Source organism: Equus quagga, chromosome 7, assembly GCF_021613505.1.
Source record: "Equus quagga isolate Etosha38 chromosome 7, UCLA_HA_Equagga_1.0, whole genome shotgun sequence".
NCBI classification, from domain to species: Eukaryota; Metazoa; Chordata; class Mammalia; order Perissodactyla; family Equidae; genus Equus; species Equus quagga.
The window spans coordinates 123,899,777-123,927,008 of NC_060273.1; the positions used below are offsets into that span (position 1 = coordinate 123,899,777).

General features: G+C 38.5%; 1 protein-coding gene across 2 annotated transcripts in view; it reads left to right on the forward strand.

The window, feature by feature from the left end:
- Nucleotides 1-3,482: 3,482 nt before the first annotated feature.
- EDIL3 (EGF like repeats and discoidin domains 3) overlaps nucleotides 3,483-27,232 on the forward strand; it is a 407,727-nt gene continuing 383,977 nt past the window's right edge. For both annotated transcript variants that reach the window (XM_046668389.1, XM_046668390.1), the window contains exon 1: nucleotides 3,483-4,003. In XM_046668389.1, the coding sequence (XP_046524345.1) occupies nucleotides 3,937-4,003 (67 nt within the window). In that variant the 5' untranslated portion in view covers nucleotides 3,483-3,936. The remainder of the gene's footprint in view (nucleotides 4,004-27,232) is intronic.

Here is a 27,232-nt window from a genome sequence, read left to right on the forward strand (position 1 = left end):
GCCCCACAAATTCAGCAGTTTTAACACCAATTCATCAGCTTACAGCTCTGTAGGTCAGAAGTCCAGGTGGGCTTGGCTGGGTTTTCTGCTTTGGATCTCAAAAGATTGAGACCCAAATTTTAATCCAGGGGCACTTTGGATATTAAAGAAAATAAAGTTTTTGAAATGCAAAACAAAGTTCTTAAATGCAAAATGATAAAAAAATTAATAGTGGTACTGAGTGTAATTCGATCAAATAAACTAAGACTCTTCCTATATCTAGTTTATTTATAAATATCACTCAATAATTATAGAAATAATAAGAAATACTGCATTTAGTGTTATTTGTTGCTTGACAAATTAAAAGATGAGTTAAAAAGTTTCCAGATAAGTTAATGGGGGTGGGGAGTGGGGAACAAAAATAATCGGCTATTAAGGAAAATTCTTTTGGAATTTCGTATGTGATTAGTGTCTTCTTATCCATCATTATCATCATCATCATCATCACCACGTACCCACTACTGGGCTAGGTCCTTTAGTGCACTGCAATAATCTGCCCCTCTTAATTTGGTACTCTTTCTAATGCCATTTTACAGATGAGAATATTGAGGCTTGGCGATTCACTAACTTGCCTACGTAAAAAGAGTTACAGTGGTAGAGACAGTATTCCAATTCGGATAAGTCCTCATCCAGAATCCAAACTTCGAGCCAATAACAAAAATTCTTGAAAACGAGTAAACTTTCCACAGTTCCCTTTTTGTTTGTTTTGCTGATTCTTCATTCTGCCTAATTTTCAGGCACCGTTTTATTTCCCAAGTCGTTTTCCTTGTAGTAATAATCTACAAAATGTTAACAGGTGTTCTGAGGGAAAGCTTGTCACAGGGAAAAAAGAAAAGTGCAGAGTGCTGGATTAAACACTTCTGGAAAACTTTCTTAACCACAGGACCTTTCAAAGTTTTAGCATGCTAACACTGACCATGCATCTTCAAGAGGCTGCTTTAATATGAGATGTTTCCCAGAATTATCTGACCATGGGACTTTTTTTTCTCTCCAGAAACCTATTAACATCTTGCGGAAAGTAAGCCTGCAGAAAACATTTTGGGGAGTGCCGAGTTTGAGTGACATACACATTCGTTTTGGGCAGGTTAGGCCAGTATCTGGAGGAGCTATAAAGCCGTAGGCAGGATCACAAGTGATTAGCAAAGGTCTCAACACTTTATGTGAGGTAAAAGATTCATAACAGAATTTTGTCTTTTTACTTCTTTTTTTAAATAAATCTATTTCTTGTGGTCTTTTAACATTTCTTATATTCCACTTCTGAAGAGGCTGCATATGAATTTAGTAAGAGCAAAATGTGTCCTATACATGTAAATGAGGTGAAGCGCTTGGAATTTTCAAAATGAAAGGCTTATCCTACATGATCATTATCAATTGAGCAGGAAAAAAGAAGGGGTAATTATGTATGCACCCGGAGCTATGGATCTAAGACTATGTATCAAATTTGATTTGAAATGGAACTTGAGGAAGTGGAGGTTTTAAACTGGCAAGGTATTTTGCAAGTTGTCTACCAGGTAATTCAGAATGACATTTACAGTCACAGCTCCAGCTATTTGGGCATAGAATATTCATTTTAATGTAGTTTTATGCTCTCCTGGAGTATTTTTTTTTTTAATTTTAAAAATGACAAAATTTTAGTAACATATACTGTTGCCAAAAAATTTAGCTTCCTAACATGCTTATTAAAGTCATATATTATCAGAAAAGTGGAAGTAAACAACGAATAAAATAGGAAAATAAAACTCTTGGCACACTTATTTTCTTTAATATTTCATCTCAGGGACACTGGTGACTGATTTTACGTTTTCGAGATTTAGTACTATCCTTTAGAAATCATATCTTTTAAGGTATGATACATTAATATTAAACATCTCATTTCAAACAGTTAAAGAGGTACTTTATGACGGACATGCGTCAGCCTGACTGAAACTGTAGTTTCAAAATTAAGTAATGATGTGCTAGAAAGTTGGAATTTGATTGTTTAAAACTTTGCTGCAGCTCTGGACAATGGTGACTTATTCTGACATCTGTGGCTTTAAACATGAAAATAGACAGTAAAGAAATGATTCTCCCTCTTTCCCTTAGAAAAGTCGTTTTAGAAAAATGTTCTTTTGCCCTCCCACCAAACATGAGATCTGTTTTTGTTGTGTCTGTTGCTTTGTGTTTGTCTGCCTGTGGTACAATACCTTAACTCCTGGATGGCAGTATGCAGTGTTACTTTTCTCTCAGCCTTGCATCCTTGATCTCACTTCAAATTCCAAAAGGAAGGTAGAAATTGAAGTTTAAAGGACTCGAGGAGGCAAAAGGAGATGAAATTGCATGGCCAATTGTCCTCTGTCACTCCGTTCCTAGTACCTTCTCCTTTCAAATCCTCGCCTTCAAGAATGTTGCCTTCCATTTTTCTGTGTCTGTGTTTCTGTCTCTCTCCCTACCTCTCTAGAAGAAGATGAAAAACAAAACTGTGTTTCATTTTGGTACCTGCAGCTGCCGGAATTAAATCCATGTACACTGAGCAATCATTCTAACAGGAAAACAGAGGCGAAAGTGCTACCTTGAGCCATGGGCTGTACTTTGGTTTAACCACCATCACTGCAAAAAACAGTCTATGGATATCGCTTTTGGTGGGTAGCAGGGAAATTTGATCTTCCTTAGTGATGCTTCAAGAATCTGTCCTTGCCTTCTATTTTCTTGCAAGTTCCCCAAACTCGCCTCGCAATTTCTCATCTGAAACAGATGTCCTGCTTAAGGGGACATCTCTCCGACTTGTTGACCCTATGCCTTCACCTTTTTGCCCCTGTGAACAGGTGAGCCCCAACCCTCTCTCCCCAGCCCTGGAGCCGACTAAAGTGCAGACAGAGCAGCAGAACAGCCCTGTCTTAGCTGATTAGAGTCCGGCTGCTGACTAGGTTGCATTTCCCGAGAACCCGGGACAATTCACTTTGCAGGGTGCCGTCTCTCACGCAGCTTCGTGTCCCAAGAGCCACTTTTCAAAATCTCTTAACTTCCTTTCCTGGCTATCCTGAGAACGGAACTTCAGGGGAATCCTTAATGTGCTTAATGATAAAGTCAATGCTGGACACCAAGAGCATCTCAGACACCGAGGGTGCTTTCCTTAACCCTCGAGTCTCTGGCGGGTGTGGGGACGGCACAGGCAACGTAGAGACTTCAGAGGCGGTGGCAGGTGCCAGGGTGTGGCTGCACTTGTCTCCCTTTTCTCTTCCAGCAGAAGGAGCCACCTCAGAGAGAGAGAGAGAGAGAGAGAGACAGAGACAGAGAGAGAGAGAGAGAGAGAAAGAGAGAGAAAGGAGGGGGAGACAGAGCGGGAGACGGGGGAGGGAGGAGGAGGCAGGAGGAGGGAGGGCGCGGGGCGGGCGGGCGCCGGGGGAGAACGCCTGCTAGACTCGGGCTCGCACGCACGCCGCCTCTGTTTGTACACAGTGCGCTCGGGCCGCGGCTCGCTCCCCGCCGGCTCCGCCGCATTGTTCTCCAAGTCGGGAGCCCCGCAGCCGCGGCTGCCAGAGCCGCGCGAGCCCAGCGCACCGGCCGCCCGGCCGCCGCGCGGGGGACCCGGAGCCGCCGCGGGAGCCCGCGCCCCGCCCAGCCCGCCGCGCCCCTGCCGGGACCCAGCCGCCGCCGAGGCTGAGCCAGCCTGCGCCTCACCAGGCTTGCTCACCTCCTGGCGCCCGAGAGCAGGCGAAAGGGGAAGAAAGATCCCTCTCCCGGGTCGCCACTCTTCCTCGCCCTCTCCAAGAATTTGTTTAAGGAAGCGCTGCGGGAAGAAGACATCTTCGTGAATTCTCCGTCAGGGGCGGGGTCTGCCGCTGCCCTGCGGTGCCATCTCGGCGACACTGCCCTCCGCTACGACCCCGGACCAGCGGGGTCACGTCCGGGAACGGGATCATGAAGCGTTCGGTGGCCGCTTGGCTCTTGCTCGGGCTCACTCTCTGTGTCCCCCAGTTCTGCAAAGGTGAGGCGGTGGGGCCGGGCCACTGGGTGCGGGACAGGCGGGGAGTCCCGTGGGAAACGTCGCGCAGGGGGCCGGAGGCGGTCCCCCGGGTGCTCCGGGGGTGGCAGGAGCCGTGGGCGGCCCGGAGGAGGCGACGCGCCTTGGGTGCCCTGGAAAAGTGCTCTCAAAGTCAAAGCGGAGTGCGCGGGGCTGAGCCGGGAAGAGGGTGCGGGATACCGGGGTGGGATCGAGGAGAGACGTGGACGGAGGGGAGAAGGGAGGGAACGGAGCTCTTGGGAACCAGAGATTCCGTGGCTCACTCGGCCACCGAGTCGCCCCCCCGAACCATCCCTGGGCAGTGCCGGCGTTGCGGGCTGCTGGCACCAGGCGGGGCTTTCGTGGCGACCCGAGTGGGGGAAGCGAGCTTGCTCGGGGCGTCATCTAGTTGAAAGGGGAAGAGGCTGAAGAGCCACCGGGCCCTACGCCCCCGCGGTGCGGTGCTCCGGCGCTGGGCCCGGGGTGAGCGGTTTGCGCATCCGAACCCGGCGTTGGGAGTACTGGTCCAGGTGGAAACGGGGCTGACAAGTCAGTTCGGCTTTCTTCCGCCTCCCCACCCAGGGCGCGCAGCATCTATTACAGAAAAAGCCCCGAACCCGCCTTTCCTCTAACCCCAGGGTCCCAGAGCTTTGCTCAGCTCTCCCCACGGATACCAGCAGAACTCTCGGTAATAGAGAATGGTGCGGTGCGAGGCAGCCCTCGCGCCCCGCCCGAGAGCGGAAAAGTTGTAGGACCTGGTCTGGTCGTGCTTTCCATGACTTGCATGAAATAAACCAGTCTGTAAAAAAAAAAAAAAAAAAAAAAATACAGACTTCGACGAGTTTCCTGCTGAGTTGTATAAATGACTTCCAGGTCCTTTGCAGGGATGGCTCGTCAATGCAAGGCCTGGTTGTGGCTGCGTCTCTGCGCGGGTCGGGGCTGAAGTTGGCTCCGGGAAAGGGCAAGGGGAGCGCCAGGGACTCTGGGGAGGCCGCGCGAGGGGGACCTGCGCCCCTTCTGCGCTCACGGATGCAGGCGGCCCCTTCTGAGGGGCCCGCGGGTAACAAACCCTCAGCAGGCTGCTTCAAGTGGAGAGCTGAGTGCACTACAGGGTTTAAAATGCTGTGCCTCTAAAAATGGGTAGTTGGATTTTAAAAATGCGTCGACTCGAATCCATTTGAGATTAGACACTGCATGAGTATTCGACACCATCCATCCATGCACGCATCCGACTATTTGTTCACAGGCAATTTGTGGGTGACTCTCGGGCTACTGTTTGCCCAAAAAGCTGGGTGTTCCTGGCCAGATAACCTCGCTGCCCTGCCAGTAGCGATCCATGGCTGCACCTTTCCTCGGTCTCCCCCCCCCCCCCCCCCCGCCCAAGAATGAGTTTTTTCCCCCGCATGTAGGCTTGTGTGTAGGTGTGTGCCTCGCCAGCATATACAAAGTGCCCTTCCAGTTATCAGGCAGAGGCGGCCACTCCACTGAAGGTTAAGGAATGATAATGGCTCTGTAGTGGCTCGGTCGGGTCCCCCAGCGATATGAGAAAGACAGTGTTCCCACCACCGATATTTTTCCTTTCTCTTCTTTCCTGTCTGGATTCCTTCTGCACTTTGATCCCTTAGCAGAAAGGGGAAGGGGAGAATTGCAGGCGCTCCCCTCTCCTCCTCCCTTCCCCGCCTCTGTTCCCACCCCAAACGCGAAAACACACACACACCCACCCACTCACACGCACCTACGCCATGCCGCCGCCGCCACCCTCTGTCCCCGCGGAGGTGGAGGGCGGCGTGGGTGGAGGAGGAGATGGGTTGTCTAGCGTGTGTGGCCGCGCTAGCCTCGCTCGGTCAGGTTGCAGGAGCCCTGGGGCGCTGTGAGTCCCTGCTCGCTGCAGCCGGGAGCCCTGCCGCCTAAAGATATCCACATCTAGGGCACCGCTTACTCCGCCAGACAAACCAACCGCGGCGATGTCCCCGGGGCTCTGCATTCTGGCTCCTAGACAATGCTTCGGCAGCCGTGTACTGCATATTCTTAATAGAGTTCTCTTCTTTTTCAGCCAGGCTGTGGGGAGATGGAAAGAGGGCTTTAGAAAGAAACGGACCATTTTCCGTGAGCTCTTTCTGTTAAACTTGCGCCTTTCTAATTGATTCTCCCTCAGCCCTGCAGAAGCCAGAGTGCAGCTTGCGTGACAGCTCCAAACAATTCAACTTTGAGCAAACTTATTGAAGCCAGTGTTAACGCTGAGAATTTCTCTTGCAAGCCCCCTCCCCAGACATCGTTTATCTAATGTATGTCTTTTAGAAATTGGCGTTTCCCTGTGTGGGTTGCAATTTACGGGCATTAATGCTTGGGATTTGATAAGACATGTAATTCCTTTCATTAGTCGTTTTTATTTTAAAATTAAACCCATGGATCAGTCAGATTGAATATTTTATTAACTCTTAAATTATTCATCTTTATGGGTTGCTCTAAAATCTAATAACATGCATACAGTTGCAGCAAGCACGTGACATCTTATGCAATCTGTCCCTGTGCCTGCCTTTTGTGCCCGAAGTCTTTAAGCAAATGGCACTGTCTAAAAATGTCTAGACATGTCCTAAATACTATGAATCATTGGCATTTGCCTTTTTTTAAATCAATGGTGATTTTTAGTTGATTCTATGTGAGAATAAATTAGTATCTGAACAATCACTCCAGGTAATAACACTATGCTTCTAGGATTAATACAGTAATATTTATGCTGAAATAACAAGTTTTTGTATTTTTTAAAAAGTATTACACATTAGTGGCTTCATTCCTGAATTTTCATGACCATTAACATTATACTTTAAAAATAACTGCTAATTTCAGATTCCAGGTGAAATATTTAAAAACTAATTTTGAAATATTGAATTAAAATAATAGTTAAGGGAAGATAAAGTATCCAGCTGTGGCAGTTTGACAGTAATGTAAAATCTTGGCAATGCCATCACTGTCATGATACAGCACACTTTTTTTTCCTTCTGGTCCCGAAAAAGTTTTTCTGATTATTCTTGACATCTTTTCTTAGAATTGAAATGTATATTGTTTTAAACTTATATGGTTTGGGGAAAACATTTGTAATAAAAATTAGTGGTTAAAAATATTCAAATGGTCTATTCTTCCTTCTGTGGTCTTGAAGTTACAACGATCTTCAAACTCAAGCAGGTGTACTTCGCTTCTGAACTCTTCTCTAAATTAAAACTTTCTTGTATTTTTCTCAACTATCTTAAGATCATTGTTCATATAAAACATGTATTCAGGATCTAGGGTATTTTTAATAAATATTTCAGTAAAGTTTATTTTTATTGCTAGAGACATATGGTTTTTCTTTCTCACAAAATTATGCAATATAAAGTAAAGGGATAAAATATATGTGACCAAAATAAAATCGCTTGATTACTTAAAACCATTACCAAATATGTTTGACAGTTTTAAAAGTCTAAATTAGTAGTCCAGGCTTAATTTCACTGATATTAATGAAAGTAATATTTTTAATTAGATATCTTGTTTTTAAAACTTTTCATCTTTCGAAGCGTTTTGAATAATGGGATGGACTGTATATGTTATTATTTGCATACATTTTTAAAAACCTGCCTGATTCAAGTTTCCCAAAGCCCAAGAAAGTAATTCTGATATTTGTTGTTTACTGAACACTCTTGCAGGTGCAATAGCTTTGAGGATGATTTATGGTGCAGTAGGTTCTTTATATCCTTGCCAAAACAAGAAACAAGAAATGGTGCAGCCTTCAGAACTCAGTTCAAGCTGAAGTAAAGCTGAAGGGAGTAGGTACTGAGAAACAAACAGCCAAATATGCAAATATGTGATTAATGATATGGCTTCCATCATAGCTAATCAAATTACTCTTTATATAGTTGAGTTTGTTCCCTCAGTAGTTTGAAAACTGACATTGTTCTGAAAAAAATAGTAGAAAACCAAAGCTAAGCCGTTCCTATTTTCAGTTCCTATTTGTTTTTTAAGGAAGATGCCTAGCATGTTTTTGGTTTTGTTTTTTAGATCGTAGCCCATTAAGTGATTATAATATCTTTTGGTTAATAAAAGCAAACATGCATTTATATACAATGAGTCAAATGGTTGCCCGTGTGAAGTTCAGTAAGTATTGAATTTTTTCTCATGATTGTGTGATAATGCTAGAAATTAAGTAACATAAATACTTACATTGAATGAATTATCACTTAATTGTCACTGAAAATACCTCTAAAAAGTCTTTGATTTGAGGGAGTTATCGAGGAGAAAAGTAGACTGAAATCAACTGTGCCCTTGCCAGCAGGTGTCAGGATAATCAATGTAGATCTTTTAAAGGAAAGATGGAAAAAATAAAAGAAGTAAACTAGGAAATGCTAATCTGCAAATCCACACAAAGTGACTTTCTACTCTGTATGAAACTGATGTTATCAGTTCATTTTCCATGCTCCCCTGAGAAAGAGAGGGAGAGTGAGTTGTAAGGACCTACTGATTGAACCACAGGATTTTAACTTGGAAACAGAGTTGCTGTAACTACCGCAGAAAAAAAGTGCAGGTCTAAGTTGAACCATCATTTCTCAGGGGGCTTCTGAATACCCTCCAAGGAAATGCACATAGAGCTATGAGATGCTTGCAGTAAACAATTATTACTGAAATGTTTGGCATACTTTAAAGCTTACTCTCTATACCCATTGTAAGTTTGATCAATAGAAAGTGCATTATATTGATTTACATGGATATATATTTATTCTACTGCATATTTATACACATTTACAGTACTGGTAAGAGATGACTACTTATCTTTTCCTATCTCAATGATAAAGTGTATGTTTCCTGGAGCTTGCAAGTTTCTAAATAACATAAGTCACGTGGTCAAAAGAGACTAAATGACATGCTACATAAAGTTTTGTCATTACCCATTTCAGCCAGTTATTAATCTTTATATTTGTGCCTATTGTGTATTAATAGCTGTCAGTGACTTAACGTCGTTTATTTGTTTCTAATTGGTCCTTAATGGGTAACCTTTCCTTGTAAATTAGTTCTAGCATCTACTAATACAACCCTGAAAACTGTGCTACAGATTCGTCATTTTACCATTTCTTCAAGCTCTCTCTGTTTTTATACAGTCACTGACATCATGCCAGACTGTCTGTCTCCAGTGGCATCCTTTCTGTGTCAGAGTCCTCCTAAAATAAAAATTCTCTCCTTCTCTCTCTCTCCATCTTTCTCCCCTTCTCCCAAACTCCCAGCATTTCCTTGCTGGATAGCGAGTAGGGCAAAGCGTCCACTGTAAAATTCTGTTATCTTTATTAAAAATTGCAAATCTCCAAAACACTGTGGATTTGCAATTTATTTTCTTGTAAGGAAAAAAAAAGAAGATGAAAATGTAAAGCCTCTACTACTAAATACTGAGATTTAAAACAGAAACAGAAAGAAATTAGGATCTGAATTATGAAGCAACTCAGGATTTTACACCTTGATTTGATCACAGTGTCCTTCCTAAAACTGTCAAGTGGGCAATAATTTCTATCCACCCTACTTGCAGAGAAGTCTCCTGCTTTGCCGGTAGCACATGGCTGAGAACCTAGGAGAAAATATCAAACACTCCTGACCACCTAAAACAGATATTACATTTAGGCCTGAGATCTTACAGAAAAGTCTGTTTCTCTTGGTTTTTAAGTTCCTGGGCTCTCTATAAACTGCATCCAGAACATGAAAGGCACATGAAGTAATAGGTCAGGCTTAGTCAGAGCAACAAAACATGGCAGTCATTAGACAAAGAGGAGACTGAAAAGTATATGCAAAAGCAGTGATGGTTCACAGTTTTAAAAACTGGGGACTTTGGGGTGGGGGCTAAGTGTGAGAGAATATTATAATAATTGATGCCACTATTAATCTTGCATCCTAGGCATAGACTATCTGTGATATGTTGAACTTTTGGGGATACAAAGGCAGTGAAATGTGTGCATCACTGAAGAGAGTTTGTCAAGAATGTTGAAGCTTGAGAACCTTCTTCATGGTGAAAGAGACAGATATCTGAAGAATTCACTTGTTTGGAAACTTTATTTTCCCACCATTCCAGAGAAAATGTTATCACATATTTTTTATTGATTTTTTTCCTCCTCAAGTAATGAATGAAGGTATTAAAAAACACAGGACTCAATTTTGTAGAAAAGAAGTAGACTTCAGAATGCAGATAAGATGTCCTGCAATTGTTTGATTATGTTTTAGAAGAAAATGTGCTGCGATTTTGTTTTAAAATATGCATTATTATCGTGAAAGTAACTGGGTAGGATTTGTTCAGCAGAAGATTTAATAGTGCATGAAGTAGAATGGAGGATTTAAGTACCAGAATTTAAGTGAAGGCTTTTCAAGTACTAAAGCGCTTTTGAATGTGATTGTTACTATGGAGAAAGAGGATTGACCCTCTATCTTTACTTTTTCTGTTTTTTACGACAAGTCTGTGTCAAACTGATCGATCTCTTTTAAAAATAATGTAGTATAACAGTCTGTAAATGGGAAAGCCAAGGTTTTAATCTCTTGTTCTTTGATATTGTACTTGATATGAAGGTAATCTTTAAATGGAGTCAGGCCACCAGGCATTCTTTCAGCTTTGTGCTTGGTATTTGATAAAGTTGTTTATTTTTGGAATGCAAAAATAATCCTCTTCAGTCTCTTCTTGTACTGAGGTCAGGATGACCATTTATGTTTTACTGATACTGGAGATTATATGAAGACAGCCAAGGTAAAATGGGCTCATGACTCTTGAGCAGAAAAGACTAGAAGAGTCAAGTGGGAACTGGAGAATATTTTTATTTGCAATAAGTTGATGATTCCTTGCTGGTAGTATAGAGGAGTCTCCCACCTATAGGCATGAGTCTTCGATTTGTGCTGTCGTCTTTGATGCCCTTCTCCCTCACATTTTCCTCTCCAAATGTTGATTGAACTCTTATTTTATCCACATTATTTTTCCTGTTTATCATCTTTTTTCTTTATATAGTTTAACTTTTACATTGTAAACACTAACTTTTTGGATATGTCTTTGGACAAGCAAAAAGCAAATTTCCATTCAAAATGCTTTAATACTTACGTGTCAAGTTCTTGTTTCATAGTCTGTGCTTCCTACAAAGCCAGGGCTTAGAACAGTGATAAACGAAACAAACCACACAACTAAACAACCACAAAACCCAAAACAGACACTCAATATATATTGAAATGAATGGAGCTACCCTCCCCCGCGCCACGTCCATGTTCCTTAAGAAATACCCACACATTTTAGATAGCAGTATGCTTTTTATATATAAAAAAAATAAGTGAAAAGTAGTTTCAAGAGCTTTAAAATTTTTGTTTCTCACTTTCTTTTCTTTTTTTTTTAAAGATTGCACCCGAGCTAACAACTGTTGCAAACTTCCTTTTTGTTTTCTGCTCTTTTCTCCCAAAATCCCCCCAATACATAGTTGTATATCTTAGTTGTGGGTCCTTCTAGTTGTGGCACGTGGGACGCCGCCTCAACGTGGCCTGACGTGCTGTGCCATGTCCGTGCCCAAGACCTGAACCAGCAAAACCCTGGGCCACTGAAGCAGAGCGCACAAACTTAACCACTTGGCCACGGGGCCAGGCCCTCTCATTTTCTTATATAACCATTTTTTACAATCTGTGTTGTAGAATGAGCCTACTTTGAAAATACTTCTCAATGCTCCCTCAAGAGCATCATTAAAAGTATAATATTAATGTACAGGAATGATGCAAAATGCTTTCTATGTTTGTTATGCATCTTCAATCAAAAGAAAAGCTACCTCTAAGTGGTGAATTCCTTTGTTAGATACAAGGTTCTGACATTTCCCACTAACTTTAATTTTGATCTAGAAACAATAATTTTTCAGGCATCGATTTGTTTTTTCCTTTCATCTCTTTACTTGGAGACTGCCACCATGTCAGTTTAAGCATCTTGCTGGACAAGTTAATGAGGGGAGTTCATTCTGATATCTTTCTTAAATACTGTTACTAAGTCTAGTATTGATTGAGTTGATGCTATATGTCACATAGTTCTAAGTTTCATCTTTGATTCTCACAAAAATTCCATGAGGCAGGTACTATTATTATTTGTATATGAATGATGAAACAGAGATACAGAGGTTAAATAATTACCCAAGATCACACAACTACTAAGTAGCTTGTTAGGCTTAGAATCCAGTTTACGTCTAGAGCCTGCTCTCTTAACTGCTAAGCCCTGCTATGTTTCACTGAGCGACAACTGTGGAGATACTTTGTTAAATGATTTTCTTATTTGGAAAACACACGTACTTCATATCTAATTACTATTTAACTGGTAGATATTTTGGAAGGGATAAATTATATTTATTCTCTTGGGATAATATTTTTTACGTTTTCAAGTTTAAGTTGGTAAAGTGTCATACCTCGTTTCTTTTCACATTCAGAAATCAAGGATGGAGTCTGTTCTATTTGGTCAGAAAGAGTTAATGTGTCTTTCAGAGTAGTGCATCACTAGTAAGAGTAGTGAAGATGGGAAAAAAGGAGAGGAGCACTTGAGAAGTGGTTCGAAACACATTTTCTTTGAAACTTTGCCATTTGATTTTATTTCAATATGATGTTTATAATTTCTTTTGGTTTTATAGCATTCCAACACTCCTCTACATTGTTCCATTATTATTCAATACAAGGTGTAAGACCATGCTTTCTCTGTAATTTTCAGATACATAATCTGGGATAAATTGATTTTAAAGGTTAACAAGTTTTTTATTTCTGCTAGTTTAATGAAGTATTTAATTTGCCTTACATCCCATCCTCATTTGATTTTATTATTATATAAACCCATTAAGAAATTTTAGCCAAACAAAAGCACCAAATTGGTCTCAAACCACAACAGCTAGAAAATTACATTTTCTGATTTAGCATTTCACCAAAATATATTTTATTTTTTAAAGCTGGAATTGGATTAACTTTAAATATTTTACAAAATAATGAAAATTATGCCATCCAATATGAGATTGCCTTAATAAATCTTCTGTACATCTGTATAATATTTAATAGTTGAAATGGACCTCCACATGCTTTATTATATTTACTCCCCTAAACTAATAATAATAAAACAATAGGTAAAATTTCATAGGCATTTCTCATCTCTATTCAAGGGAACATAAACAGAGAAGGCATTGTTAATCTCATTTAACAGATAAGGAACCTGAGATGCAAAAACTTCAGGTGACCTGAATTCAAGCAACCGGTGACAGAGTTTGCACTTAACTCTACATTTCTGATTCCAACTTACTTTTTACTCTTTGCTGGTATAGCGCTTTGCTTGAGGTAATTATAGTTGTGCTTTTTTCTCAGTTCGTGGACTCATGAGATGAAACGAAAGAGTTGGTATACTGCTTACTTTTTTGAAAACTATTCCAAACTGCTTGTCAGTCCAACCTTAACACTTTCTGGCCATCAGTTTATAACATCTCCTTCCTCTTTGGAGCCCATTACTAGCCATCATGACATCCTGAACTTCCCCAGTGGCTTCAGAACCTTGTTTCTTGTCTAATATTTGTCTCCTTAAAAACTTTAACGCATGAGCTTGTGACCCTTTTCACATTCTGGTATTAAACTTCCTGGCAGTTCTCAACACTAATGATTCCCATCTCCGTTTCTAGGTAGCTACTGGCAATACTATTCATCAGACTTTCTCATCACATGGTTTGCTCAGCTACCAGTACTTTAAATTTCTCAGACTTTCCATCTCTTACCAGAATTTTCTGAATTTCTACCTCTCCTCACCTTTCATTCCCACTGAATCCACTCTTGTCACTGCACTAATTTTCAGTCCTCTTATCACTCTTCTTTCCCAACCTGGTCTCTGTGGTTATCTGTTTCAAGAGGTATTCAGCCATTTATGAATTTCTCAGCCCAGATGCCTTCACCGTTTTTGCTTCGTTAAATCCCAAACGAAGGCAGTTTCCAAAGTCCCCGTCCCATTCCTGGCACTAAGAAAACTGGAGTGCTGTCAGCAGGAAGTAGGATCCATTGGAAATCCTGGTGGAGCTGAAAGATTGAGGGGGATTCCTAAAGGGAATGAACAAGAAAAATGGAAAGTGATGGGGGGAGGAGTAAGGTTTATGGGGGCATAGCAGTAATTATACCATAATTACAGTTATTGATAATTGTAAATTTGGGAGTGTGACTGTAGGAATTATGGTTGAGGGAAGGTAGAATGCAAGATCTTTGGAAGAAAAGAGTTAAGGTATGAATGGCCAGGTTTTGGAAAAATCATCTGTATAGTTAATGAAATTCCAAAAAATTATACCAGGAGAAATGTTGCAGAGAATGGCAGTGAACCAGGAACAGAAATTTTCAAGGAATGAGGGGCTAGGATACAGAGATCAGGAGATAATTATAATATGGGAATAATATTGGGGAATAGAGATCTGTGATGTGGAATTAAAACTGGGTGGGTTTTTTGTTTTGTTTGAGAGGAAGGAGAGAGAATGTTCAGGAAGTCGCATTGAGGAGCAAGAGGGACTCGTGCCACATCTCAAATCTAGAAGCCCTGGGAGATAAAACGGTATCCAATGAAGAGGGATGCAAGGTAAACAGTGACTCAGAGGAAAGATGATTTCCTCTAGAGCAGGAAGACGATATAACAGCCTGATCCCAGGCATCGTTCTCTTTGACAGTCCTCATCCTACAGCTTTTGATGCATTGAGCTCATTATAATAATTGATATATCTCACTAAGAGCAATGCTTTTAAGCACAATAAAATATGTTGTCATGTGCAATAGCTCCTTTAAACCTCTTAACATCCCAGGGGTTATTATTCTCCCCAGTAAAAGAGGAGGACATAGACTGAGAATAGACTAAGTGATCAGCGCTCAAAACCAGGTCTTGTAGACTCAAGTCCAAGACTCTTTACACTATAGCGCAATTAACAAAGAACAGCCCCAAATCCAAGGAAGAAACTTTTCTAAATTTGAAGCACAGCTGGAGGATAGGAAGATTTCTGCAGCTGTGCCCTGACCTACTTTGCCCTGTTCAGATGGGCCTCTGTGTAGTTTGAGGTCTGCATAGTTTAGGTTACTGGGAATGTCTGATATGTCTGCCTGGTGGCCTTGGTCCTTGCCCATCTTTGGATCATTTGTCTGAATGGTTCTTACTGGAAAATGACATTATTACTAGGGGAATATTGCTTTTTCCTTTTCAACATACTCCTAGTTGTGCAAGCTTGAACACAAAGAATTCTTTTTCCTCAAATTTACGTTTCAAATATTTGTAAGCCATAATGTTTCTTCTTTAGTTTCTGACATGCTAAAGTCGTACATATTTTTTCCTTTAATCTGTCCTTGTAAGCCATTGCTTTCATCATTTTAGTTGTTTCATTTGGAATCTGTCCAAGTAGCCTACATATTTATTCAACAGGCTTGCCAACTCAACAGAGAATTCCAGGGATGTGCTTCTCTAAAATAATGCCACACACATTAGTCTGTACTTTTTAATTTTGCTAAGACATTCTTAATTTTTAATGTATTTTTTTTGCTAGTTATTTTTTTCTATCAGATCACCTTTTTCTAAATAATGCTTATCTATGTTGTTATATTTTTTTCATAATTTTGTTTTGCATTTGCCTTCACTGGAATTTTACTTTATTTTTTTCATTCTGTATTTAGTATAATGATTGTTCCCATTATAAGGTATATTCTCTGTCCACAGAGTCTCAGAATAACCTAATTTCCTGCAAGTTATATTATTAGACTACTTATTGCTATTTTAATATCGTGTACATATCTTCTAAATAATAATACGATGCACAAACTTCTATCCTTAGTGTTTTTGCGCATATTTATTTCTTTTGGGGTCTTTAAAGTATTCATTATCTTCTTTAAGCTAGCATCTTTGTCTATTTCTATGTTTTTTCTATTTCTGTATTTATTTCTAGCTATCTCCTTCTGTTGCCATTTTCTGCTCCCAGCTCATTCTTCAGCTTAAACTGCACAAGCCCAGAGAATCTCTCTGATCATCTTTTGCAAGTAACTGATGCTCCAACAGACACACATATACACACCACATGCCTCTGTCGTTATTCTCTACCATGATATCCTTTTTAAAAATTACGGCATTTCTTGAAAATCATACATATATAATCACTTGTTAGCCTGTTTATTTTAAATCTTGTTTCCAATGTATTGTAAGCTCCATGTGGACAAGAAGAGCATCTGTTTTGTTCCCTAATGTGTGTATCCAGCTGCAAACCTGGTGCCTTACAGATAGTAGGCACTCAATTAATATATGTTGATTGAATTTGTGAATGGGATGAATGAGTGAAAAACATGAATGCAAAACAACTCTGCTGGTGTATAAATCTTTCTCTGGTTAAAAAAAAAATGGGTTCCTTTGATAGACCCATTAACTCATTTAATAAATTCTTATCTGCTTGAGCCACTGATGCATTGACCTGTGATTTATGGCACAAGAGATACACTTTTAGAAAGCAATAAATACTTTCGTAGTGGCAAACTCTAAGAGCTGACTACATAAATCACTTACTTGTTTCCATAACTGTCTAACGTATAAACAGTTCAAAAGCAAGATCCGGGTTTTACCTTAAATTATCAAATCGCAATAAAATAGTTGTAATTGTATATAGAAGATAGACAGTAAGCTTTAGGCTGTCATTTTATTATCAGGGGTTGACAATAAAAGTGTGCACAACAAAATCAAATCCCTGGTGGTGTTTTTCTTTGTTGATGGAGCTACAGGGAGTGCTTTGATCTGCTAATTGCCTCAGGGCCCTGGCCAACACTCCCATAAGCTCTGCCAGCAATATCTTCCCTCCAGGCTTAACTTCTTTCCCTCCTCCCAGCACACAGTCACACTAGCTGAAGCCAGACGTACTTGGCAGAGGGGAGAAGACAGCACCTGGGAGCTGTGTCTGCCCAGGAGCCGAGAGCCTCTGAAACAGCTCTGTTTAGAGGTGTTTGTGTAATGACAATCTTTATGTCACTACCAACTGCTGTTTATTCTCTTTGGGGCAACTAAACTTCTACCTTTCTTAAATGCCTCAGTGGTTCTAAAACAATTTGTATGCTTGTGACCCCAGTAATTGTGTGATTTCTACTCCTAGTCTGAAAGCACTGAAAACGAGTCTTCCTAAAAACGGTATACAATGGCAAAGGATTGTGTAGAGTAAAAATTGTAAAATCTAATGCTTCACTCCTTTCTATGTGATGAGAAAGAGCGTTTCACAATTTCTTTTTTGAGAGGCAGTTAATTCCTCATTCTTGTTTTAAACTTTTAATTATTTTTGTACCTGTAAGTATACACTCATCGAGGAAAAGTTGCAATGTTGACGTTTTGGTGTCTATAGTTAGAGACTTGTTTCAATAAGTAGATATCTCGAAGTAATATTTTTAATCATAAACTAGATTGTGCCACAGTTTTGGTTTTTTTTCTAAGATTGGCACCTGAGCTAAGTGTTGGCAATCTTCTTTTTCTTTTTTTCCTTCTTCTTCTTCTCCCCAAAGCCCCCTAGTACATAGTTGTATATTCTAGTTGTGAGTGCCTCTGCTTGTGGCATGTGGGACGCTGCCTCAGCGTGGCTCGATGAGCGGTGCCATGTCCCCGCCCAGGATCCAAACTGGCAAAACCCTGGGCCACCAACGCGGAGCGCATGAACTTAACCACTCGGCGACGGGGCCAGCCCCCTATACCACATAGTTTTATAGTTTATTTATTCAACAACATTTTATTGGGCAGAAATAGATGCTAAGAATTGTTCTGAGTGTTGGAATTAAAATAAGGAATAAAACAGATGAAAACCTTGCTCACATAGAGCTTTCATGCTAATGAAGGAAACCGAGAATAAACAAAGGAGATTGTTGAGTAGGTTAAAAGGAAGGGGTAGACATTTCAATAGTGGGTTTCATTTCTGTGTAGGGTGCTCAGGTCAAACCTCACCACTGAGAAACATTAAGGAAGTGAGGTATATGTTGCAAGTGTGTTACCTCAAGTTTCTTTGTCTTTATATTGTATTTATTATATGTGTTATGGAAAAATTAAATTTTTTTTGTAAAATATATCCACATTTTTCTTTATAGTTTCTGCTTTTGGCATCATATTTAAGTGCGTAAGAGTTACTCTTTGTTTTTCCCAACAAATGGTTAGCTATGTGTCTCAACACAACTTACAACAACTGTTAGAAAAGGAAGCATGTCATATACTAAATTCTATGAAATTTGCGTCAGTTCAGAGACTGACTTACTGGGCTGCTTCTCTATTAGCATGATGGCAAAACATGGTTTTAATTATTCTAACTTTGTAATATGTTTGTGCCATTGTGTACAACTATTTAGAAATATATCTGAAAATAGCTTGCTAATATTTTAGTTGGGATGTTTGCATCTATTTTCATACATATTTTGAGCTATCTTTATCAAGCTTGGTACTGGGGAAATGTTGCGTTTATAGAATTAATTGGAAACTTCTTTTCCCTGGGGCACTTTAAATACTATAAAAGTTTTCTGTTTCTTGAAGTTGTGAAATAACTCACCTGCTAAGCAGTCTGATCTTTCATTGGGTACTTTTGTGAATACTATTTCTAGGGTCTTCCCTAATTAATTGAGAACTTGCTTGTTATTCCTTTTCCATTTTTTGATAATGTATCATTCTGATACAGTAGTACACTTTAAGAATATTTTCTAATTGGTTAACATAAATTATATATAGTATTAAAGTGTTTGTGAAGAGTTACATATTTATACAAAACAAAACATATTACAGAAATCTATATACAATGTGATAGCTACGAAGTGAAAAAGAAAACATAGGACAAGGTAAAGTTCCCAGGCTCATGAGTCAGGGCTTTTAACTTCAACAGATGACTAACTTTGGTTTTCTCATCTATAAAATGGGGACCATATGAGCCAGCCTTGATGGTCTGGCGGTTAAAGTTCTGCAGGCTCCACTTTGGAGGCCCAGGTTCAGTTCTCTGGGCGCAGAACACCGCTTGTCTGTCAGTAGCCATGTGGCGGTGGCTCACGTAGAACCGGAAGAACCTAGAACTATACACAGTCATGTACTGGGGTTTTGTTGGGGGTTGGGGGCGGGGGGAAGAAGAAAAAAAGGAGGAAGATTGGCAACAGATGTTAGCTTAGGGTGAATCTTCCTATGCAAAAAATAAAAAAAATACAATAAAACGGGAATGATAATAGGGTCTGGCTCCTAGGGTTCTTGTGACGATTTAATACAGGTTAAGTGCTTAGAACAGTGTCTGTGGCCCATGGTGAATATGATGATGATGATGACGGTGTCGTATCTCCAGGGCCCTAGCACAGTCCCTGGCACACATGATAAAAAAATAATTGGTGAATGAATTGAATACCGATGAATTATTTTTCTTATTTAATTATTTTACTTTTTGGTGCGATATTTCTCAAGAAGACTTCAGTCTTTTAACTTAGGGATAACTTGCATGTATGTTTATGTAATGTGTTGCTAAGAGAATGGAATCAGATAGATTGGGAGTTGGAGGCTGGATGAAATATTCACTAGCTCTGTGGCCTTCCACAGTGTACATACCTAGCCTGTTTCCTCACTTGTGGAGGGTGGATAAAACAGTAGCAATCTAATAGGGCCATTGTAATGATTAAAAAATATAACCCAGGTAATGTGCTTACCTGTCCTGGCACAATATAAACTCTCAATAAACATTAGGTATTATTATTCTCTTAATTGTGGTTGTAGCTATTATTGTAAAGGGGCAGTTACCCTGGGATACATTCTAAATGAGAATGGTACGAGGAGAGGATGGGAACCTGGATCCATCTGACAAACTGGCCAATCACCAAAGCTTAGCAATCCTTGGATTTATGTTAAACATATTTTGGTTATATTTCTAGTTTTACATTATTGTATTTGGGTGAATGTTTGACTGTCTTAGTCCGTTAGAGCTGCTATAACAGAAATACTATAGACTGGGTGGATTATAAAAAACAGAAATTTGTTTATCACAGTACTGGAGGCTGCGAAGTCCAACATCCATGTACTGGCAGATTCGGTGTCTGGTGAGAACCTGCTTCCTAGGTCATAGGTGGCTGTCCTTTGGCTGTGTCCTCACATGGTTGACAGGGCAAGAGTGTTCTCTGAGGCTTCTTTTATAAGGGCACTAATCTCATTTATGACCTAATCACCTCCCAGAGGTCCCACCTCCAAATCCATCACATTAGGGATTAGGTTTCAACAGATGGATTTGTGGGGACATAAACAGTCTCTAGTATTGTCTGTGATAGAATACCCTTCAATGACTCCTAACTCACCAGGAGGTCTTTGCTTTCTTTATATTCTTCCCACCTAGTTGCATGTACTCTCTCTGAATGTGTGTTGTGTCCTGATTTATAACCTGTAACAGAAACTTTTAAAATATTATAGGTTATTTTTATTTCACATTTTGCTTTTGAGATATCAGTTGTAAATATCGTACATAAGGCAGTTGACAGCATGAAAGTTTTTTGTAATCTACTTATTCATGACTGGGGTCTCTGTGGTCAGTACTTAATATTCAGAAAACTCTTTACTATTTCTTGCCTTTCAGCAGTTCAAATGTATTTAAATATCTTATCTCAAAAATGGATAAAAATTAAGTTCATGTTGGGCTAAAGGTTTTAAAAGAAAAGAATTCTGTTTACATTTTAAAGAATTGACTTTTACTACTGTCCCCTGCTTCCGAAAAAAAAAAAAAAAACAAAAAATCAACTTTCCATTAAGAGAAGGTGTTTAGGTTAAATACAAGATATAGATACACATGCATGTACATCATATAGGTGTTTTAAGGATAAGTATGGAACTATATTATTTCCTGCAGAATGAATGGTGGTTCAGACGTATTAAGAAATAGACAGTAATGATTCAGGGTAGAAAACTGCTAGGCCAATTTGTACCTGTTTCCAAAGTAACAACGTATGTGACTAAAATCAGGTACTTGCCAAAGCAAGCAGCATTCCACATGAGATTTACATGGTTAAAACTGTGGAGATTTATCAAGAAAATACATTATGTATGGATTATTTCCAAATCAAGTCATAAGTTAAAACATTCTTTTGAGTATTATGAGTTTCTCCAGAAAGCAACAATTATAATGTGCAGATTCCAGGGTTATCTCTCTATCTTAAAGTCAGCTGATTAACAATCTTAATTATGTCTACAGATCCCTTTTGTCATATAACATAACATATTTAATGAGCATAACACCAAGGGGTGACAATTATGGGGCCAGAATCCTATCATTCTTTATACACACACTCTCATGTAGATACAAATTTGTATAACTCTTCATCTATAGTAGCGATGTGGACTAGTTTAAGTATCAAAAGACTTAATCCTGGCTTTGCCAAGTACTTGCCTGGTGACTTCGAGGAATCTCCAGTCTCTGAACCTTAGTTTCCTTTTTTGTCTTTTGGGCTTATTGTAATGATCAAAATGAAAATGAAGCAATATACAGGGAATCATTTTGGAACCAGAAAACTGTCACATAAATCATCTGTTTTGGTGGCAGCTTCAAATTCTTGTTTTGTTCTATACCTTTACAGAATCAGTTAGTATTGAAAGTCATGATGATTCCCAATTTTTTATATAATATTCCCTTTATTTGTCTCAGTGTGTTTTACTGAACACATCCAGATACCATGACAACTCTTGGTTACAATTGTTTGGAAAAGGCACATAAACACACTAAGAAATGATGACAAATCTGATATGTAGGTAGTCACTACATTGTGAGAACTTAACTGGTCATGATCAGACTATGGACAGCTCTTACATGTGGACTGGACATGGACATATTCTTATCTGATGTCCCCAAAAGTACATGATTCCACCTGCCCCTTTTCACCCCTAGTGTTGAGATCTAGAGTGGCCGGCTTAGAAAATTCTTTTTTGTTCATGCAAATGTAGAAAGTTGAGAAGTTAAGTGTCATTCTTTCACCCTCCTGACAAAATTACCACCTCTAAAGGAATCAGGGTCTTCTCTTTTGCTGGATTCTCACAGCCCTAAACTTCAACTTCTGGTCCCAATGCCAATCCACAAAAATGATATTAATACAAATTTCTTTAAATATAGTAGCAATGACAATATTTAAAATATTTTAGCTCGTCCTATAGAATTGTTTCTAGAGAAACATGCTTTATTTTGTTTCCAAAAAACTCAATTTCAAAATTATATATGGACCATAACTTATTTTCGAACTAGCAATGTCTTGATGATACCTCTCAAGAGAAGAATTAGCTAAAATTCCAACAGTAAAATGCAATCACATTATTGAGATTTTCCCCTTGGTAACTGTAAACACTTATATGTACATAAATTTCTAATACTTCGTTAAAAGGAAAGTATTTAAATAAATTCGAAGAATAAAAACCTTATTTAAATAATCTCGTTAGTCAGTAATAGAATTCATATGGTGATTGTTTTAAAAATAAAACGTATTTGAAGTCAATTTTACAAATAAGAAAACAAAAATGTAAGCAAAATTGCTGCTAAAAATAATTTCTGTATGTTCTTTGGGAAGTAGCATAGATCAATCTGAAATAACATTTCTTGATTATTTCTAAAGGGATTATTTATTTTGCTTGTATTCCCCCTAATTCAAGAGTACCTTGAAATATTTAAAACGTTATTACTGATAACAGCTGCATGGGAAACCAATCTAGGGTGGGAGGTTTCAGGTTGCTGATTTAACTTTAATTGGGAATCCGTTATAAATTAAGTCAATTTGGGATAAGAAGAAGCATGAAAAACTCTTCCAGGATTGTTTGTGAGTAAAGGCTAACATCTGAGCCCAGGCACCTGGAGCATACAAACTTCAGTGATGACTTCATTGGGCTTATTTATGTTGGTGTATCAATCTGAAAGTATGCATTTTAATATGTAACTGCATTATAAAAACATAATATTTAGCTCTTTTGGCAATGTAAATCATCAGAAATGTAAACTGTCACTCCATAACATAGAACGAAATCATACTTATGCAGTGTAGCTTACCTCAACCATTTTTGTTTTGATTTAAGAAATTGTAGGAAGACACTGACTGTGAGGAAAATACAATTTAACAATTTAGAGCTTATTCAGATGGTTCAATAGTTCCCTGACTCCTGCTAAAGGAAATTAAAGCAAAATGAATTGATGAATAATTTGGTTGTACTCCAGGAGCTTAAACACTGCTGTTTCTTTTGTTGGAGTAATAGCAAAGGTGTGTAGTAAAGCAAAAAGATATTCTTGTTATGTGCTTTTAAAGCTGAGAATCCAGAAATTGAAATGGAAACCATTTCCAGAAACCAGTTAATGCTTGTTTATAATTAAAGCTTGGTTCCTTTGGCATTGGTACTCATTTGGGAAGTTGGTTTATATATGTTGTACGTTAAGTTCATTTTGTTGTGTACCTGTATGACTTTGATACTGTAGGTTTTCTTATCAGACTGCAGCTGTGAGACAACATACAGAAAACTCTTGTGTAACCAGAATGTTTATAACTTCCAATTTAGGTTATTAGACTATTATGTTGGGATGGTCAATGTTGGTTCTTTGGTTCATGAAACTCTCTGATGTATCTGCAGTGACAAAATGGTTGTATAAAATTTTTAGAGGCATTATTGATATGCAGAAAAACCCACATAATCTTAAATGTTTAGTTCACTGAGGTTTCAAAACTGTATGTACCCATCTAATGACTCCCTAAAACAAGATATAGAAGATTTCTATGATCCTAGAAAATTCTTCCATGCTACTGTTAGTCAAATCCCATCCTCTCCCTTCCTCTCTCCAACATCTCTTCTTTGATTTCTATCACCATAGATTAATTTTGTCTACTTTTGGACTTCATACCATTGTTATGACTGTGTGTGTATATGTATTTTTGTATGGCATCATTCACTCAACATAATGGGGTTCGGTATTTATACTTGTTATTGCATATATCATGAGTGTATTCCTTTTTATTTCTGAATAGTAGTATCTCATATAAATATACCACAATTTGTTTATCTGTTCTCTAGTTGATGGGCTATTGGGTTTTTCTGTTTTTTGGCTATTGTGAATAGGGATAACCTGAGAACTCTTATAGAAGTCCCCCCCCCCCACCCCAATAGACATGTGATTTCCTTTCTTCTGGGTAAATACTTAGGAATGGAATTTTTGAGTCATAGGTAGATATATGTTGACTTGAAAAACCCCTCAACAGATCTCCAAAGTGATAATTTTGCTCTTCCAACAACTGTTTTATGAGGGGTGAAGTTGTTCCATATGATCACCAAAATTTGTCACTATTAGTCTTTTGAATGTAGCTATTTTAGTTGATATGAAATGATATCTCACTGTCTTTTTAATTTGGATTTCCTAGTGAAAGAAGAACTTGGACATTATCATGAGTTTATTGATCATTCATGTATCTTCTTTTGTGAAGTGTCCAATCTTTTGCACATATTACTTTTTTTGTGTTGTTTGGGTATTTTAAAGTTGATTTTTAGGGTTCTGTATGTCCTGGATTTCAGTACTTTGCCAGATATTTATTGTAAATATTTTTCTTAATCTGTGGCTTGATATTCAGTCTCAATGGTGTTTTATGTTGTAGAAGTTTCTAATTTTGATGAAGCGCATTGTATCGATATTTTTTTTCAGAGTAAGTACTTTTGATGTCCTAAGAAGTATTTGCCTAGCCCAATGTTCACCAATATATTGTCTTATTTTTTCTTTTAGAAATCGTATATTTCTGGTTTTTATATTTGGGTTTATGATCCTCCTCAAATTAATTTTTGTCTGTATCTTGAGGCACTGGTTGAGGTTTGTTTTTTCCATATGGGAATACCTTTATTTCAGCACCATTTGCTGGAAAGACTCTTTCTCCATTGAATTGATTTGGTGCCATGGTTGTATCTATTCTGTGTCTTTGATCCATTTCTCTATCATTACACCAATTCCAGGGTGTCTTGGTTACTTTAGCTTTATAGTAAAAGTAATGTATTTCTTCTAAACTTATTCTATTCTATATATTTTGTATTTTCATATAAATTTTGAAATTAACTTGTCAATTCTTCAAAAAACACTGCTGGGATTTTGATTAAGATTGCATTAAATTTATAGATTGCTTTGAAGGGAACGGCCACTTAACAATATTATATCTCCCAATCGATTAAGATCTTATATCTGTTCATTTATAAATCTGTATAGATCCATCTTCAGCATCTGTTCATTTATATATCTGTATAGATCCATCTTCAGCAATAAGTACCAATTCCTTTTATTTTTGTAAGGTTTTATAAAATATAAAACGTTTCACATTGATTATCTCATTACTCATACTTTACCTTATTTAAAACAGAGTGGAGAGTGTTCAGCACTTTAGTGTGCTTCACAGTGCTTACAAAAGCACTTTGCATGTGGGATGTACTTGATAGACAAATTGAATTCCCAGAAAACCATTTTATTAATATTTTGTATAACATGACAATGCTGTTAGAAATAAGTTAACATTTCAAATAATGAAGTTTTTTAAGCTAAAATAAATGTAAAAATATGCAAGTTTCCAGAAAAATAAACTGAGATTCATAGCATCAGACCTATTAAAAGCTGAAATAACAAAGCTTTGAAACATTGGAAAGTAGTTAATGGAATCAGGGAAGTTTAGAATACCTATGATCACTTTGTTCTGCTAGAAATAAACATTGCAGTTTAGCCACCTTGCGTAGATAAGCGCCTCTTCTATCTATAAAGATATTGGTAGTTACAGTTATTCCTAGCTTTTTACAGAGTAGTCAGGCTCACAAGGCAGGGAGACATTGTACAGAGTCTTCACCCTACTTTAGAAGCTTAAAGAATGTGTGTGTGTGCATGCGCATGCGTGTGTGTGTGTGTGCATGTGTGTGGGGTGATGACCTTATCGCAGAAAGGTGTTACTACCAAAAAGCTTTCGTTTTGACTGAATCTCTTTTGGTTCATACCTGAACCAAGTCCAAACTAATGAGATTCTCTTTTAAACAGGTTACGCAAAAGCCATCAATTGTCTATCTTTTCTGTTACTACTTGTTTTGCAGAATTGACGTAGGAAAATGGACCAAAGGTATACTGAGAGGCAAGATATGTACTTTTGAGCTACTCATTGCTGGCACCTTCCCAACACATTCAAAAATATTTAGTATGTTAATATGGTGCCTAGAACATTTTAGGAAAAAAATATTTCTAGAAGAATCTTGCTCTGTAACTGTAAGCTGCTCCCCAAGTAAATTATTTTTGTTTATAAGATAATTAAACACTACATTGCATTATTGGAAAATGGATTGCATTCTTCTTGCTTGAGAGACCATTATTAGCAGTATATTTATATTCACCGTCTCCTCCCATGATTTAGATATACCACATATAATTACAGTGAATGAAATAAAAAATCTTCCAAAGAACCACTTTTTGCCATGCCAATATGTGATAAGATTTCTCAGATTTGTACCAAGTTCTACTCTGAAATATGCCTGTGTCTCTTTTCCTTTCAGTGTTTACTGAGGTTCTCGTTTAGATAATTACCATTCTAGAGGTTGTAACCTACGCAAGTGATGGTATTACTTATTCCTTCTTTACTAATCTAATAGGAAACGACTGATTAGGGGCATTCAATTTATCTACTCACTTTATATTAAGAGATATTTTTGGGGGCAGTGAATTTATTCCCAGGCTTGAAACACCTTGGCCTTTAATTTGCCAAACTTCAGTCTTTAAGTAAATTAGCTGGGTTCTGACTGAATTAATTCAATTCAGGGAATGTTGTACCAATAGCTGTTCCTATATTTTCTCACACGTTTCTGTAAGCTCCAAACTGTTGGAAAGCAATTAGATTCTGAATTACTCAGTTACCCTTGGAACACCTGTTCTTTGACCTCAGAGTATCTCGCCCTTTCCCTCTATTAACTCTCCTCTTGCTTTCCCTTAATTTCTCTCAGTTTATATCATTTTCCCCTTAAGTTAACTGCTGCCTTGGGAATCTGCCACTCCTCCGATCGATTGGCCTTGAGCTGCTCCCACTTGGTAGCCGTTCGTGCTCAGATGGTAGTAACCATTTAGTCCTTTAGTCCTCGAAACATGGTTTGGTCAGTGCACTGAGAACAGATTCATCTCTTGGGTGTGAACTCCCAGGGATGTATAATTTAGAAAAGTATTGTATCAGAATATCAATTTTTAATTC